Here is a 19,229-nt window from a genome sequence, read left to right as displayed (position 1 = left end):
AGCATTCCTATTGCGTAATTGTCCTAGAAAACCTTATTTACAACTTAAAATACAGATAATCGTCTCTATGAAAATAGTTTCTACTTTACGAGGCAATAAGGTGTATTGGAACCAGAGAGACTAGGCTTAAATCCTGGCTTTGCCACTTAGTAGGTGTGTGCCCTTAGGCAAGTCGCAAGCTTTCTTTCTCAGTTTCCTCATGTATAAAACAGACATAACAAAACCTAGTTCGTAAAATTTGTTCAGAGGATTAAAAAAGACAATATATGGGAAAGGGCTTAGTAATGTGTCTAGCGTTAAGTGTTAACTGTGAGTTCCCTACACACTTATGGTTCTTCCACAAAATGAGTACTATGTACTGAGTGACTCTTTATGAAGAATCATTACTGAAGCATTTCATTATTGCAAGTAGACACATATCATATTTTTATCTTCCCATACCATGGACTCCGAAGTCCAAATCACCTCTGACTAAATGGTTATTAGATATTGGTGATATAAATGATATTGGCTTGATAAGACTGGTATCATTTTTACTAATGTCACACTCACCTTTTCTTTCTTCATTTGGTCATGGACTACCTCTGTTCCCATTTGTATCCCTAACTCCAAAGACTGGCCTCTTTTCAGTCACAGTTGTAATGGTTAATTTTATGTTTCAGCTTGGCCACAACAAACTTGGCCAGTTGTGTGGTCAAGCTTTAGTCTACATGTTGCTGTGAAGGTATTTTGTAGATGTGATTAACATTTATAATCAGTAGACTTTGAGTAAAGCAGATTACCCTCCAAAATGCAGGTGGGGCCTCATGTAGTAAGTTGAAGGCCTTAAGAGCAAAGATGCTGCCTCAAGACTGTAAAAGATAAATCTTGCCTGCATTTCTGCCTCTCTGCCACACAAATTTCAAATTTGCCAGTCCCCACAGTCATGTGAGCCAATTCTCTAAATTATCCATCTATCCATCTATCTACCTACTACTGGTTCTGTCTCTCTGGAGAACCCTAATACACTGGTCAACCTTAGAGTTGGTCCCCCTGCTTCCTCTCTTCATTCTATTATCTATACAGCAGCCAGAGGTCCTATTAACACATTAGTCAGATAAATTACACCTCTCGTCAAAATTCTCTAATGACTTCCCATCTCATGCAGAATAAAAGCCCCAACCCTTGGGGTGCCCTACCCCCCGCCCCCACTTTCTCCATAGCACTTCTTACTACCTAAAATACCATGTGTTTTACTTATTTTCTTTCTTTTCCCACTAAAATTTAGGTTCTAAGACAGAGTGGCTTTTTGTATATTTTGTGCACTCTTGTATTCCCAGCCCCTACAATAATCCCTGGTACACAGAAGGAGGATCATAAATATTTGTTGCTTGAAGAATAAGCAAATGAATAAACAAAGTGTGATTTTTTAATGTATTCTTTGGGCTTTCCTATGTTTTCCAGTTTTGTACACTGGGCATTTATTTGTACTATCATATACTGAGATAATGATACTGAGATAGTATACTATCACATGCTGAGAATAATATAAATTAGAATAACCTCTTTGGTGGAGGATAGGTCAATGTTTCTTCGGGTTTTTAAAAATTAATTAATTAATTTTTTATTTTTTTAATTTTTGGCCGCGTTCGGTCTTTGTTGCTGTGCACGGGCTTTCTCTGGTTGCAGCGAGGGGGCTACTCTTCATTGCGTAGCACGGGCTTCTCACTGCGGTGACTTCTCTTGTTGCGGAGCGCGGGCTCTAGGCGCGTGGGCTTCAGTAGTTGTGGCATGTGGGCTCCGTAGTTGTGGCACGCAAGTTGTAGAGCACAGGGTCAGTAGTTGTGGCACACGGGCTTAGTTGCTCCGCGGCATGTGGGATCTTCCCAGGCCAGGGCTCAAACCCTTGTCCCCAGCATTGGCAGGCAGATTCTTAACCACTGTGCCACCAGGAAAGCCCTTGGTCAATGTTTAAAAGCCTTAAGAAAGTTCATATCCTTTAACTCAGAATTTCTCCAATGAATAATATAACCTAAGAAATAAGTATAGACTAAAATTTAATAACCTTAATGTCCATCAGTAGGAGAATGATTAAATTATTGTACATCCAGACAATTAAACTCTACATAGTTATTTATTAAAAATGTAGACCTAAGTTTACTAATGTGAATCATATGGGTAAAAATGGGGTTATAATTCAGTATACATGGAGTATAAGCCTATTTATAAACTAACCTAAACATACACATATACACACATACATAAAAATAAAATGTCAAGAAGAAAAAACAATGAATGGGCACTAAAATGAAGTGAGATTATGGCTGAATGATTAATTTCTTCTTTATACTTCTCTACTGTCCAAACTTTTTGCAGTGAAAAAGTGGTACTTTCATAAGCAGAACAATAAAAATAAATCAACAGAAATACATAAAACCAGAATTCTTACAAGCAATAAAATAAAAGTCTGTAGTATGAGGTATATTGTGTCATTTTTGTTGAAAAAGTAAAAATGCATTTTTTAATGTGGTCTGAATCCCATTTACCCACCTCCCTCTCCTCAAATTACGTATATTGTTAAATCTTACTCAACACGCACACTACCTTATCCACCATGCACACTGTTTTGGAAACCACAAATTAAAAGTGTTAGTAGAACAAGGCATAGTTTTCATTTTCCCATAGCAGAGGCTCTCTTCCATGGAAAATATATGTGATTTCTTGAGTGCCTAAAAATATGTATATGATCAATGAAATTAATAAAGTGCTATTTCTTGAGGGCTAATACTATATGCCAGTCATTGTGCTATCATTAAAACTTTCTCCAAAATATGAATTTACTTGTTGCTTCAAATTCTGAGATCACCAAGTCACTCTATATTCAGAAAATATGACATGGAAATCACTTAAAAAAAATACCCAAGAATTTCAACTCACAGTAAAAACAAGAAACATCACTTCTTTAGAAAAAATGCTAAAATGAATCTTTCTGTTTGGCACTTTGAAATTTTGAACTTTCAAAGCTTATCATCATTAACAGGACACTTTGAAACCAGCATTGTATGTATGAAAGACAGCATGATACACCGCGGACCATGACAAGCCTAAAGAGGTTAATAACTGATGATGATACTAGAGAAGTAAAGAAGAACAAAAGCTTGAAAGAGATTTCTGTGAGTGGGCATCATCAGATACAAGGAAATGAAACATGAGCATATGATCTCAAACCAATGGGGGAAAAGCTAGATCAGTAAATAGTATGCAGAAAACAGTGTGGCCATTTAGAAAGAATGTGGATCCCTGATTCATAGCATATACCAAAATAAATTACAGAGAAACGGAAACATTTAAATATAAAACATAAAGCCCTAAACCACTAGAAGAATGGTAAAGGAAAAGAATGACTACAGATGGCCAACAGGCCCATGAAAAGATGCTCAACATCGCTAATTATTAGAGAAATGCAAATCAAAACTACAATGAGGTACCACCTCACATCGGTCAGAATGGCCATCGTTAAAAAGTCTACAGATAACAAATGCTGGAGAGGGTGTGGAGAAAAGGGAACCCTCCTACACTGTTGGTGGGAATGTAAGTTGGTGCAATCACTGTGGAAAACAGTATGGGAGGTTCCTCAGAAAACTAAAAATAGAGTTACCATATGATCCAGCGATCCCACTCCTGGGCATATACCTGGACAAAACTATAATTCAAACAGATACATGTGCCCCTATGTTCATAGCAGCACTATTCGCAATAGCCAAGACATGGAAACAACCTAAATGTCCATCGACAGATGAATGGATAAAGAAGATGTGGTACATATATACAATGGAATACTACTCAGCCATAAAGAAGAACGAAATAATGCCATTAGCAGCAACATGGATGGACATAGAGATGATCATACTAAGTGAAGTCAGGAAGAGAAAGACAAATACCATACGATATCACTTACATGTGGAATCTAAAATATGGCACAAATGAATCTATCTATGAAACAGTAACAGACTCACAGACATAGAGAACAGACTTGTGGTTACCAAGGGGGAGGGATGGACTGAGAGTTTGGGACTGGCAGATGCAAACTACTACATACGGAATGGATAAACAACAAGGTCCTACTGTATAGCACAGGGAACTATGTTCAATATCTTGGGATAAACCATAATGTAAAAGAATATAAAAAAGAATGTATAAATGTGTATAACTGAGTCACTCTGTTGTACAGCAGAAATTAACACATTATAAATCAACTGTACTTGAATAAAAAATACTTGAATAAAAAAGAAAAAAGAATAAGTATGATTATATAAAAAGTAAAAATTTCTTTCAAAATCTTCTTCAAAGCACAAAGCATTATAAACAAAACTGAAAGGCAAATGTCAAACTAGGGAAAACACTTGCAATAAATGACAGAGTTACTGTATTTAATATATAAAGAATTCCTACAACTAAGATTATTTTTAAAGTCATTTTAGAAAAATGGAGAAAAGGTATGAAGAGTTAACTCATAAAACAAGAAGTAGAAATGGCCAATAAATAAATATGTATTTAACATTTTCATTTATCAGAATGGTAAAAAAATACAAAATTAAATTATCCAATGCCAGCTAAGGCATATAAAAAGGGAATCTCTCATCCGCTGCTTTTAGGAGTATAATCTGAGCCAGCCTGTCAAAAGTACAATTTAGAAACCTAGTGTTTTAATGTGCACATTCTTTCACCTAAAGAAATAATCACAGAAGTATACAAACACTTAGCTACAATGATGTTCTACTCAACATGGATGTCTCAAAAATTGGAAGCAGTCTTGACAAGGAAGGGAGGGTTTCTTAAAATCAGTAATATATATATTAAATGGAATATTATGCAGTGATTTTTAAATGATGGTAGAAAGTCTTAATTCATCATGTTACTATTTGTCACTTTTTATTATTAGTTTAAATTGGAACAAGTATAAGTTATTTTTAATAATATTTTTAAAGTAAACCTTAAACATTTTTAAATGATATCCAGAGCTTACAGAAATAAACTAGATTATAAACTGGTCCACCCTCCATGAAAACGATTTAGCCTCACCTATCAAAATAAATCACTGCCCATTTTGTGACAAATCACTGAGCTATACAGTTAAGATTTCTGTACTTTCTACACATATATTATAATTCAAAGAGAAAAGAAAAAAAATGTACTCCTCACCCTCACTGCCCCCAAATCTATGGATGATAAAAGTTGGTGAAATTTCCACTGGTGAAAGAGTTAGACTTTACAAAATCTGGGGACATGTCTGCAATATGACTGCAAGTAAATAAAGAGGGAAAATCCCTGTAATTGTTGGGTTACATATCATCCTATGAACAAAAAACCAAAACATGCAATGGTAGACAACATTAAGTGTTAACATTTATTGCGGGGGGGGGGGATGGAAAGGAGAGATTATTACTTTTCTGTATACAGACAATTTGATAATAAAACACTGATACTCCTTGACCAAGCAACTGTACTTCTAGGAATTTATTCTACAGACATAATCAGGCAAGCCTAAAGGTATATGTTCACTGAAATTAGAAAAGTGCCATAACAGAAAAAAAAAACTGAAGCCTAAAGTTCCATTAATAGGGAACAGGATATATATATATTTTTTAAATGATAAAGCCAGTATGATGAAATATTATTGCATCCATAAAAAAGAACAGGGTTTATATGATTTTATATGCTGATATGGAAAGATTTTAAGTTTCTGTCTAAAGGATAATGGGAAACTCAGAAGTGATACTTTGGGAAGTGAGACCTCGGTTCAAAGGAAACTTTACATGTCTTTTACAACCTTCGGTACCAGTTGTACTATTTTTTTATTCTTTGAAACTTTTTTATATATATTTTTTTGCTGACATTAAACAGTGATTTGTCAAACTCCTTTTTTAAAAAGCTATCTTAGATTTGTTTTAAAATGCCCCAGAAAAAAACAAAGTTCAAGAAAGAGAAAGTTGGACTAAGAATAGCATAATTTTGAAAACTGTTCAAGCCTGGATCGCTTTACTTTTTTGTGTGTTTAGAAATTTCCACAGAATTTTTCACATAAAATCTTAGCTATATAATACAGATAAATCCAGAGCTGTTCCAGGTGAGTAAGTGAGAGAGGCATTATCCTTCTAGTGACTCCAAAGTCACACTCTGGGGTTCCATGGGACATTAAAACACCATTCTTATAATCATTTTCATCACCATAGTAACAAAGAGAACCTGCACAATTTGATGAATTCCTCCCTGCCCAACAGGCAGGAGGAAGACAGACCTTAAAACAGCAAGAAATGTTCTCTCTGAGTGGTGAGGTTACCAGTGGATTTTTTTTTTCTTAAGAAACTATATTTGTAAATTTTCTTATACAGGGAAAAAAAGGTATTTTTTAATGTTCATAAAATACAACACTCTACCACTGAAAGGTTACTCCACGCCTTCACATTATTGGCCTTAGAGTGCAACAGAATAATGAACAAGAAATAATAAATCCCCAACGCTCATTAAAAAATAGACAGAGACATTGAGTTGGAACAGCCATGTGTGACCTTAGGAGACAGCCCTTAACAAAACAAGAACACCTGACAGCAGGGGCCATATCATATCATATACCCAGTCTTTTATCTTATTCTTATTTTGCCCTGGACTCTAAGACTGGAATTCCCTCTTCTTGAATAGGGAACCAGGGGCAAGCAATGAAAGAAATGGATTTTCGTTCCTCAACAGCAAGCAATTGGTAAGGTGTACCTGTTATCTCCCCTCTACCTCAGACAGACAGATATAACTATCTCCACGTAAAGGATGAGGAAACCGTGGGTCAGGAAAATTAAGTAACTTGCCTAGTGTCACAAAGCTATTAAGCATCAGGCAGAAGACTAGAATTGAGGTTTCTCTGCTCCAGAATCAGGATTCTTTCTACCAAGCTATCTCCCTTCTCTAAAAAATATTCTCTTACGTTGGTAGCTGTTAAGTTCCAACTGTAGTGTTCTCAAACCAGTGTGGCTCACTATATATATTGAAAAGGAAAGAAAGGCAGATGCCAAGAAGTTCTATTAATAACTGCCCAGCACTATCCACAACGGAGCTAGGTGAGAGGCACTAAAACTTGATTCACATGACCCCTGCTGTCATTTCAAGCAATCAGTCCAACTCTTTAAAAAACCTTATCACTAACACTCTCCCCAACTGAGAGCTTGCAAATGGCATTCCCAAGAAAACTTGTCAGTTCACTACATGGAACCTCTACATTCCAGGTGCATTAGCTTTCAACTTTTTAATGTTAAAAATAAAGAGGAGGAACTTCCCTGGTGGCGCAGTGGTTAAGAATCCGCCTGTCAATGCAGGGGACACAGCTTCGAGCCCTGGTCCGGGAAGATCCCACATGCCGCGGAGCAACTAAAGCTCGTGCACCACAACTACTGGGCCTGTGCTCTAGACCCTGCGAGCCACAACTACTGAGCCTGCGTGCCACAACTAGTGAAGCCCACGTACTCTAGGGCCCATGCTCCACAACAAGAGAAGCCACCGCAATGAGAAGCCCGCGCACCGCAATGAAGAGTAGCTCCTGCTCGTCGCAACTAGAGAAAGCCCGCACGCAGCAACGAAGACCCAACGCAGCCATAGATAGATAGATAGATAAATGTATTTTAAAAGTAAATAAATAAATAAAGGGTAATTGTTTCTACCCAAAAATGGCAGTTGCCAGGTTAAGGTCACTACAGCATGGTGACCAGAACACTGGCTTTGCAGTTATCCAGACCTAGGTTCATAACCTAGTTCTGCCACTTAAATAAATGTGTAACCTTAGGCAAGTCAATTCAATTCCATAACTTCATATACAAAAAAGCCAAGATAGATAACTTCTCCATAAAGGATTAAATGAGATAACCTAGTACCTAGGGCCCAACACTTAAAAAGAAGGTGGAAAATTAATGATACATATATACAAATAAATACATATACAGTCATATATATATGATACCTATATGATAATTATATTATCATATAAATGATACATACGTACATGGTCTGAACTCTTGATTATATGTAATCAGTAACAATCAACTGGTTGAATCTGGTTATCTGAACCAACTAAAATATTGATTCAGTTCAGCTTAGTTCAGAGACAACAAGATATTCTAGTTCAACTGTTCTAAAAAATGTTGAGGGCTAGTCCTAGTTCAAAGTGTTTCACTTTTTTTTTTTTTTTTGGTTGCATTGGGTCTTCATTGCTGTACACGGGTTTTCTCTAGTTGCAGCGAGTGGGGGTTACTCTTCATTGCAGTGGCTTCTCTTGCTGCGGAGCAGGGGCTCTAGGCACACAGGCTTCGGTAGTTGTGACTCACGAGCTCCAGAGTGCAGGCTCAGTAGTTGTGGTGCACGGGCCTAGCTGCTCTGCGGCTTGTAGGATCTTCCTGGACTAGGGCTCAAACCCGTGTCCCCTGCATTGGTAGGCGGATTCTTAACTACTGAGCCACTAGGGAAGCCCAAAGTGCTTCACATTTTTTAAAAGTATGTATGTATGTGTGTGTATATTTACATGTATGTGTGTGTGTGTGTGTGTATTTGGCTAACTTAAGAATTTCTTCTCACACACACACACACACACACACACACATACAGGGACTTCATTTGTGGTTCAGTCTAGATTTTTGTTCACAGGTCTGCTTACTACAATGGGTTGCTTGAGAGCAGGGAACAAGTCTGTATTGCTCATCTTTTTATATACCCAGCACCAGTACAGGCCCTGGCACATACCAACTGTTCAGTAAATATTCATGGAATCGAATTTTCAGAAAAGCCACTCCGGAAACTTGCTAGCTTTAGGATTCAGGAGGGCTCAGCTTGGCAAAGGGAATGCAATTTCCCCCACTATGATATTTGGCAGGTTTTCTTTTTTTATTTTCAGATAGTGACTAAACAAGCCACACACTGGATATCGCAACAGTAAAGTTTTCACAAACAAAACTAAAATGGAAAACTCTAGAAATAGTAGCATTCCAGTGTAGAGGAAAGAAAACCAATTTTGGAATCATGCAAATCTTGGGTTCAAATGCTAGCTCCACCACTTCACAGATATGTAAAGATTAACTTGGGTCCAATCACACATATCACCTCTGAGACCCAGTTTCTACATCTGAAAAAACGGGAATAATAATACCTATCTCATAGGGTTGTCACAAAGCTAATATATGTGAAGCCCCAAGTACAACTGGTGGCGATTTTTTTAACAGTTTTAATGAGGTGAATGAGTGATTTTTATTTTTTAAGTCTTTACTATTCCTTTTCCCCTCTCACAGGTGGCAGAAACTATGCCTAAAGGGAACTACAGTACTATCTTTACTCCTGCTTTTCAGAAGGTACACTAATTCAGCCATATATCAATAGATAGGCTAACTGGCTAAAGATGCAACTGTTCATGGGTCCAATGTGGTAATTTTAAGGGAGACCCTTTCATGCAACTCCAGAGCCCCAGCAAAGTCAACCAGGCTCTTTGGGTAGCCTGTTCCTTCTCTTCTTAATATGGGCTTGCTGAGAGGCATGCAATGTGAAGCAAAAGTCATCTTTGTGATAAACCTAAGGTGTAGCATATAAACAACAGGCATTCTTTGAAAAAGCCCATACCCAAATTAAATTTTAATCACTAAGTTTTAGCACTTGTTTGGATACTGGAGGTAGAGAGGAGAAACACTAGTGTTAAAATAATATGTAAAACCAAGGGCTAGAGAGAAAGGAAGTCTTCTGGGTTCATATACATATGTTTACTTTCCATTCACAAATGGAACAAAACAGAGTAATGATTTGCTAATTCCAATCAGCTGAGTACATATTTCACAGTATACTGTGCTGCATACTCTATCATAAACTAAAGAAAATGAAAACCGGGCTTCCCTGGTGGCGCAGTGCTTGAGAGTCCGCCTGCCGATGCAGGGGACACGGGTTCGTGCCCCAGTCCGGGAAGATCCCACATGCCACGGAGCGGCTGGGCCCATGAGCCATGGCCGCTGAGCCTGCGCGTCCGGAGCCTGTGCTCTGCAACGGGAGAGGCCACAGCAGTGAGAGGCCCGTGTACCGCCAAAAAAAAAAAAAAAAAAAAGAAAGAAAATGAAAACCTAAGTAAATGAAACTACCTAATACACCTCTGAAGACAATATCTGTTCCATTCACATTTCAGTGAATATCATTCAATATTTCACCTTATTTCAAGGTCCAATCAAGGCAAAGTTTACATTTTTTCTCTTAAATGATTTTCACTGGGAGAGATGAGTCAAAGAAGAACTTTTAACACATTTGGGTTTCCATTTTCAACAAGGTAGGAACCCATATTTCCTCCCACTCACCCCACCTCCAGAGAATTCACAATACTGTTACTAAAATATATTGAATAATGTCTTCCATCGGTCAATTACTTTTAACTGAATGCAATAAAAATAATCTGCTCGTCCAGACCTCATTAACAACTACAATTCTTCGCCTGCTTAAATTTCTGGAAAAAAAAAAAACTGGATCAGTCCACTAAAAAGCAAACTGTAACGTTCAAGTAAGCATCTTCAGAGAAATAGAGACAAAGATGTACACTATTACTATAATGCAAATATCCATTATTTAGCACCAAGGAGAACACATGCAATAATGTCTGCTATTGCAAGAACGTTTTTGTTAAAGGTACATCACATGCAGGGAAGCCGCTTTTCCCAGGATAAACATACATTACCCTGCAGCATCGCTGGAACACCCAATCCCTGAACCCTAAGAGTTGTAGCCCAACTTTTTATACTGACCCTAAGACAGCTGGATCTTACATTAAATTCACTCTCTAGTTAACTGTGTTAGTGAGGTTCCAGCGCAGTTTTCTAAAGAAAGCAGTCTGAATCAATAACCACACCAATGCTGCTCAGAATGTTTGCTCATAAGTAAATAAAAAGCATGGTCCCAATATGAAGGAAATTTTTCTCCTTCCTGGCCCCCCCAGCTCCATTTAAAGACTGTAAACATGAATAGAAAGATAACCTTGAGAACAGTAAAGTCACCCATACCATCAATAATAACCCTCTAATTCATTTCCTGATTCTACAGTGTTTTCCTAAAACAGGGCAGTCTCAACAGGATGCCAGGAATTCAATATTGCTTTTTAAAGATATATCAAACTGTCTGGAATATACAGTGATGAAAACAGAATACTGCTACTGAAACCATACTAAATTAAATACATGCTTTCTCTAAACAGAGCTTCCCCAATAAAGTCACAATGTTTTCTGCCTTGGCTCTCTTACAATCCATCCCAACAAGTGAGGTCAGTCCAGCTGCACTCCTGCTAATAGCTTTTTTCTGGAGCAACCCCTCCCACACCCCAAAAGAGTTTTACTTTTATCTGTGGAATTCTCTGCCAGCCTCGGCCTGGAAAACTGGGTGGACCCTAAGGACAGGTGTGGGAGGTGGCCCAAACTGATAGTTATTGCCAGCATAAAGCTGTGATCTTTATAAGCTTCAATTTGAGGCTTTGTACCATTAGTGATTCTTTCTCCACTCCTTTATGGAAGGAGGGAGAGAAAGCAAGCCAAAAAGATGAGTTTCAAAATAGAAAAATCACCACTTGAATTATGAAATCCTCCCAACTCAACAAAGAACTGTTGAAAGTAGCCAAATGGAAAATGTCAAGGTTGTTTGGGTACATGCACAGCTATTAAACATGAGAATCACAGCTTCAAGGTGGGGGTTGGGGGGATAAAAAGCAGGAGCAGAAAAAGAGGAGCAGAACAGGGCCCAGCCAAAGACCCGTTTGCTCAGAAGGGCCCCTCCTGGCATGAACTCCTCCATGTGGGGCACCCAGGCTGGAGGAAAGCAGAGGGTTACACAGAACATTTAGCAGACTTAACATTGGATTAAACACACTACTGCAAGTTTCAACAAATGTTCATGGTATACGTAAAAAACACATTTACAACAAGAAAGAAGAGAGGCACCTGGAGACATCTGACACTGGGCATGCTCTGCAGGCAACTCAGTGCGCACATGCTCTCTACCAGGTTGGCGCAGCCTAGCCACAAAGACCTTGGCACAGAACACTGCAGGATGACAAAAAGGAAGGAAGAGAAGAAGAAGCAGTTAGAGGCCGCAACAAATCACTCCTTCACACAGGCAACTTGAATGTTAGTTGGGCAGGGGGTGCACCCTTGGCAGCTTGGAGGTCAGGGGTGGTAGTCCGACAAAACTTACTGAAACCTTGGGAGAGGGCCCACTTTCTGTCCTACGGAAAGGAGGTTTCTGCTGCCAACCACTAACTCCTCAGGATACAGTGAACAGAATCAAGAGGGAGAGAAAGAATGTTTAAATGAAAAACACTAAAGGGAACTGTAAAGTTTGAGTGCAAAACAAGATTATGGTGAGATTGTCACTCTAACTTCATAAAAGTAATGGGTTTTGGTCTATGTCATGTAATTATAATTGCTATCATTACATCACCTACCATGTGCCAGGCCCTTTAAATGTGTTCTCTAATTCCCACACCACAGTGTCAGGAAACTGAGGCTCAGAGGTAAGTCATTTGCACAAGGACAAACAGCAAAGGAGGGGAGAGTCAGAATTTCAAACCTTGATGGCTGCTGTTAAAACCCACATTCATTCCACAAGACTATGATGCCTCTATTATCATTGATCACCTGAAATTTTATCATCTGGGTACAGTTTTGCATATCCCTAAATAAAATTACAGGAGACCTAGAGACATAAGGCAAAAAGAACAAGAAAGATAAGCGATAGGCTGATTGACAGATATGGGAAATAAAAGAGCTGATAAAAACGCATCTGATTTTGAGTGTCATCCATATCTCTGCCTTCCCAAAGGAAAAAACTTTAGAATAATCAAGATTTTCATTTTGGACTTTGCTTACAAAGTTCATTTGACACAAGTAAGAATTAAAAGCTTCTTTCATTTACCCATTCCCATTCCTCTTTCAAGAGCTTGCTGGTTTTAAGGGAATTAAGAAAAAAAGTAAAATATAAACATATGCATTATGGCTAGTATTTTTAAACCATTAGATTATTTATGGTATTCAATAAGTACTTTTTCAGACCTAAGGTCAATTAATTTACTCTGGCAAAATCAATCATCATGCCAAAAAAAAAAAAAAAAAAAAAAACCACAAACCTGAAGGTGGGTGTTTGGGTTCAACCAAAATACTGCAGAAGCCTCAGGCCCAACCTCCTAAACTTGTTTATTCTAGCTATAATTAGGATGGTTAAATATACTCACTTTCCTGGGACAGTCCAGGTTTACACTGGTCCCAGCATAACTTTCACTCTCAAAGTGTTCTGGTTTGGTAGATAAATTCTATGGTTACCCCAACTATAATATAAACAAAGTCCACTATGCTTGAAATCAGACCCGATTCCTTCCTATCCAGCATCTGTACTTTCTAGTTATATCTCACCTATAATGTAACTAGAGTATTGAGATTATTTAGAAAAGGTATTTAAAGAATACAAAACCAGAGGACTCAAATGGAATTTAAAAACCGAGGTTTTTGGTAACAATAACATGCCACACATTTCCAATAGTGTGCTTTCATTTCAAAGCTTCCTATAGCCAATACAGTAAAGTATATCACTGATACTCCAGTCACACATATTTTGCCACTCCAACACTTTCATAGAGTGCCATAAAAGATGCTGAATAAATGTTTGTATAATATAATGAAAATAGCTGCCACTTATCAAGCTCTTGTTATATGCTAGACAGCTGACATAGTAAACCCTCACAAAAACCCTTGTAAGACAAGTATTATTCCATTTTACAGATGAGGAAACCAAAGATCAGGAAAGGAGAGCTTGATTTGTTGAAACAGCAACTTGTCCAAGGTACAAGAAAACAAGGGCTAATTGATGGCGGAATTAGGACTACAAATTAATCCTGTCTGGCTCTAACCAAACATGTTTTCTTTTTACTACAACAAACTCTCTCTATCCAGAGATACCTAGCAAAATGTTTAGGGCAGAGAAAAGGCCCAAACACATTACGTATGAATACACAGATTACACACATTATTTAATTTAAATAAACTTCCAACATCCTCATAGCTCAAGTTAGGTTTCTCTTTTGGAATCTTTGTAGTTATCCAAATCACAGAACCACTCAGATCTGAGAATAGAGTTTAAGGATTATACTTGTATTCAGCAACTCATACCAAATTAACACCAAAGCTCATCTGCAAATCAATTTTCATTTATTCACTAAAAACAGATTCCCTCTGCAAGGTTTAACATGTATTTGCCTCAAAGGGTAAAAACCATGAAGGCATAACGTACTGTACCCTGATTAGATTCTGCTAATAACCTGAGATCCAGAACTTAAAAAAAAAAAAAAAAAAAGGACCAATTTTCACATTCAATAAATCAAAGAAATCATAGACTGTGAAAACTGGAAGACCAATTAGTTCAAACTTCCACCCCTGATTTCAGAAGTGAAGAAACTAAAGCCCAAAGAAGAAAAGTAATGATCTTCCCTAGGTTTCCTAATCATCTAATGATAGAATTAATACTTACAAGAATATGGAAAACAACATAAAGAAAAACTTCTGAGAACTTAATTTCAAAATATTAAATGTTTATTACAAGTCTTTTTTAAAACTTGATATTGAACCTGTATATCCAGAAAAAGATTTTTAAAGGACCCTTTGAGGGTCCAGTTTCCAAGAACTTACCTTTATAACATCCATGGAAGATACTTTGGGGTAAAGACAGTGATGCCAGTGTTCATAACAAGTATTAGAACTGCCCTACTTTTACACTCAATTACCCTGAAGCTAAACAACCAACCACAGTGCTGAAAAATAGTCTTTACTCAACAGAAAATGCCACTCTAGGAAATACATCCATCTTTTAATAAAGTCTCATCTAAATAAGGCTCCTCTTAGGTCTAATGGTCCAAGAGGACATTGATCTAATTTGAAAATAATGGCTAAATATAAAAGTTCCATATTTATCAACCTAAGAGCATTAAAATATAGCTCTGACCACAAGCAGTAATTGATTCTTAAAGCTGCTAATTTTAAACTTAGGGACCTGGTTGGAAATCCATGTTGACTATTGTGGAATAACTATTATCCATCACTCTTTAACTGAATAATGTAAAGATTTCTTCATATAAGCTATAATCACAGTGCAGACTATTATCTCTCTTTTTCTTTTTTTTTTTTTAAAGCTAACAGTGGTCTATCTTTAAACTTCTGGAACACTATCTCATTGTTAAAATATGTCTGAAGAACTTACCCTGATACCGTGGGTATTTACCAATTTTAACAAACACTTACTGACCTACGTATTAAGCTAACAACAATACAAACTAAGCCTCTTTCCTCTTGAGATTTCAGCCTGGAGCTCAAGAGAAACCCAGGGGGATCACAATGGAGATGCTTAAGAGAGGCCTTTCAGGGGTAGAAAACCCCTAAGAAATGTTTGTTTTAATTTCACATTTAGCTACTTGTAATGACCAATATTCTAATTTAGGGTTGTTCACAGAGAACAGGAAATGATTCACATGGGATTCTAACATTAACAGCAAATACCCAATTAGACTGATTATATTTGTATGTTCTATAGCCAAAGAAAATAACATTAATCAAGGAAACTGATAGTGTTTATTAATTTTGTCATACCCACTGTAAAATCAAAAACCAAAATCAGGGCCACCATGCTGAGAAACACTATAAGACAAAAAGAATAATAGCTTTTGGCATTTTTCAAAAGCAAAAAGTTATTAAAAGAGGTAGGAGGGAAATGTCCTAGGCTCTCTTCCTATTGCCATAGGAACCACAAATCAAAAGGGAAAAGTGGCTGCAGGCACCTTGTCTCTGATTGGCTAGCTTTAAGAAGAACTCACAAAAGCTAACTTTGGTCTGTGTCTAGATGGAATTGTTTTGAATATCTTGCCCTGATTCCTTCTCAAAGAGGCAATTCTTTTAAAAGCTACTCAAAGAGGTATTTTATGTTAATCGTCTCTCTAATGTCACTCTGATTTAGAAATAATGCCCTATAAATCCCAATTTGTTTCTTTCCACAGAACCATTACCAGCTTCTTCTATCATCACGATTGAGATAACCAAGTTGAGGAGCTTAAATACTATTCCATTCAACAAAAAACTTACCTGACCTTATATCTGCAGACAGAAACGCAATGAAGACATTCTCTCTCTCCTCCAGCAGCTTACAGGAGGGAATTTTGAGAATGTGCCATGTAAATACACACACACACACACACACACACACACAGTCTCTTAACACACCCAAAGGAGGAAAATGCCTGAACTAAGCCATAAAGGATGAGTAGGAGGCAGCCAAGGGAAAAAGAGAGAGAGACACATTTCCGGCAGAATAAACAGCATTAAGCAAAGCCAAATAGCTAAGAAATGGCAGTCCTATTCAAGTATCTGCAATTAATTTAGCATGACTAAAGTATTTAAGTGTGAGATGAGGAAAGCCTGATAGAGAGGGGCCAAATCACAGAGGACTCCCCTATACCATTCTATCGAACTTGAGACTTCATCCTGTAGGAAAACAGCTCTTAGGCTGCGTGCTATAGCTCACCAGTAAACAACCAATCCTTCCCAGGTGTGTGGTCCAATTTTTTATCAACGTGTATGAGATTTTTTTTTCCCCTGCAACTCAGTATACCTACTGCTTCAACAATATGTGTCAGAGGAACAGAAGCAGGTCATGCAACACACTGGCAAGGGTGGGGGTGAGGTTCTTAGACTAAGAGGTAGGAGATAAAGCATAATATCAAGCCAAAGCCAAGCCAATTCAAGCAAGCATCAAAGAAAGATACTGTTCTCTAGAACATGTGGGGAACATTTGCCACATGCAAGAATAGAGAAAAAAGAAGTTGGCTCAATAGTAACCCAGTGATAAAGAAAGGAAGTAAACAGTATACAAAAACTGTATATGTTTTTATAAATATTGTGAAATAAGAGTGTTTAGAATGGTTTAATTCCTTCAAATGAGACATCAAAAACTTTAACATTCAAACCATTGCTAGAGACAATGATGAGACAACTATTAAACGTTTAAGCAGAGGAATGACCTTTGGCAGCTGGAGTGAAGCATGTTAAAGAGAAGTTAGAAAGATAAGTCTATTAGAGAGTGTAAAGACAGCCCCTCATTTTTATTTTACAACTAATGCAAATTTCTTTCAGCTGGAAACAAGGGCCAACACTTACCTTTGGAAGTACATGTCTAAAGTCAATTTCTTTCCAATAAAACTCCCACCATAATACAAAGAGTGCCATGATAATGAAATGGGAGCTACCAAATACAGGAGGAAGGAGAGAAAAGATCTATTTCATAGTAATCACTTGGCGATAACACCCTCTCCACTGGGAATCTCTATCCAGGAGTGGAGATTTGGTCCTGAAGAATGATACAGTAGGTGGGCTCAAGGAGATTATGAAACTCCAGCCCTCTAAACCTAGATGTGGCAGCTATAGAGTATCCATTCAGTTTCTGCTGGAGGCTGTCCTCATCTCAAAGCAAATAAAGCAAGAATTCAAGTTAATCCAAATTAGGAACTATCCTATTGTGTCTGAATTCTCAGACTGTTGCTTTTCAAGAAGCTGCAGTAGTTGTAATGAAAACAGGGCCACACAGCTTTTAAAAGTGTCTTCTAAGAGTCACAATGTAGGTTTCTGCTCTTACAATGTTTGATGGCAGCCTACAAGAAATAGCAACCTCTCACCAAATAACTGTATTGTTTTAAAAACTAAGAACCATAATAATCAGGTTGTAGAATTATGAATTCTACAACCTGATTAACTTCTGTTAATTCATAGTTTAAAGCTATTTTCCAAAGTGTTTTAAAGAACTGAACACTGGTCCGTGCCTCAATGTGTGAAAGGCTTTCATTTCCTTATAATGGTACTTTATTATAACAGAATTTGACAGTAACCATGTGACATGTAACCAAGAACGTGAATGCTTTATTTTTTAGCAACTGTACTGTAGAACTACATATTTATAGATAAGGCACCACAGGGTATTTTCAGGCTGGGATATATGTTAAAGGAAGAAAAGGGCATGGGGAGAAGGAGGCAGTGGAATGAGAAAAGAAAAAAGGATAAGAATGAGGAAAACTGAAATTTACTTCCTGACAAGTTTTAGAGATGCAAACCCAACCAAACTGTAGTGGAATCAGGATTCAAAGCCAGAGCCCAAACTTTCCTTAAATCCTACTACTAAAAACAAAACAAAAAACCCAAAACTTTCAATGTCCAAATATCTCATCTTAAATGATTATCTAAAATAAGATACCAGAACCCCAAACTAAAATGGATCTTCACAGTTTTCTTTGGTAGAGGGACGAAGGGTAATTTTTCTTTTATAATTTCTATTCATCCATATTTTCTAATTTTTCTCCAATGAACATCTAGTACTTATAATATTTTAATACTACATTGTATAATTTTAAGTGATGCTTTATTTTTGTTTAATTATATAACTAGTTATATAAGTTGTTATAAGTTACAAATAGTAACTTGACAATTTAAATAAAAACAAATTCTTTTCCCAAGAATTAACTGAGTCTATCTCAAATACCTGTGGTTTAAAATGAGTAAAATGCTGAGTGCTAGAAAAATATTTTACCTAGTGACCTTCAGAAACAGCAGTGAGCATCAAAACGGTAACAGCTTATTACTGAGTAATTTCAAATGAAAAAAATCATCCTTGTCCACTTCACAACTACCACTCACGACTCAAAACTGTCACCATGTTTTTTCAGCACTCTAACAGAAGCTGGAGAGAGGAAGGATTAGATGTATGAAGGGGGAAGCAGAATCTCTATTCGAAGCAGCATGACAGAGAACAGGATGTAACACAATAATCTACTTCCCGCATAGCCACATGGGTCCTCAGTTGTACTAGGACCTGTCTGAGGTTCAGTTGCCAATAAGGAACAGATTCCCCTAGCAAGCTCCAGGTCAGATCAGTTTGAACCCAATCCCAATGGGGTTTATCCAAGATCCACAAATCCTGAGACAGCAGAGAATTAAACAACAGTTAAATTAAGTACATCTGAGCCTTTAGGCAGTTAGCATCTCTGGTCCAATTAGGAACATTTTTCAGGACTAGGGGAGACCAATAAACTATAAATTTAACATCATTTTCAACAAAAAATGTTAAATGTAAATGAAATTTACAAAAAAGGATAATTTGGGAAGGAGATGCAAATTTGTATTTTC

General features: G+C 37.3%; 1 protein-coding gene across 8 annotated transcripts in view; it reads right to left on the bottom strand.

The window, feature by feature from the left end:
- FBXW11 (F-box and WD repeat domain containing 11) overlaps nt 1-19,229 on the bottom strand; it is a 132,982-nt gene that overhangs the window by 83,181 nt on the left and 30,572 nt on the right. For 4 of the 8 annotated variants that reach the window (XM_081234050.1, XM_081234049.1, XM_081234048.1 and 1 more), the window contains exon 2: nt 11,964-12,065. The exons of the other annotated variants lie outside the window; for them this stretch is intronic. In XM_081234050.1, the coding sequence (XP_081090176.1) occupies nt 11,964-12,065 (102 nt within the window). The remainder of the gene's footprint in view (nt 1-11,963; nt 12,066-19,229) is intronic. 8 annotated transcript variants of the gene reach the window in all.

Source organism: Mesoplodon bidens (genome assembly GCF_964165515.1).
Source record: "Mesoplodon bidens genome assembly, chromosome: 4".
Lineage (NCBI taxonomy): Eukaryota > Metazoa > Chordata > Mammalia > Artiodactyla > Ziphiidae > Mesoplodon > Mesoplodon bidens.
This window is presented reverse-complemented; position numbering and strand designations above follow the sequence as displayed.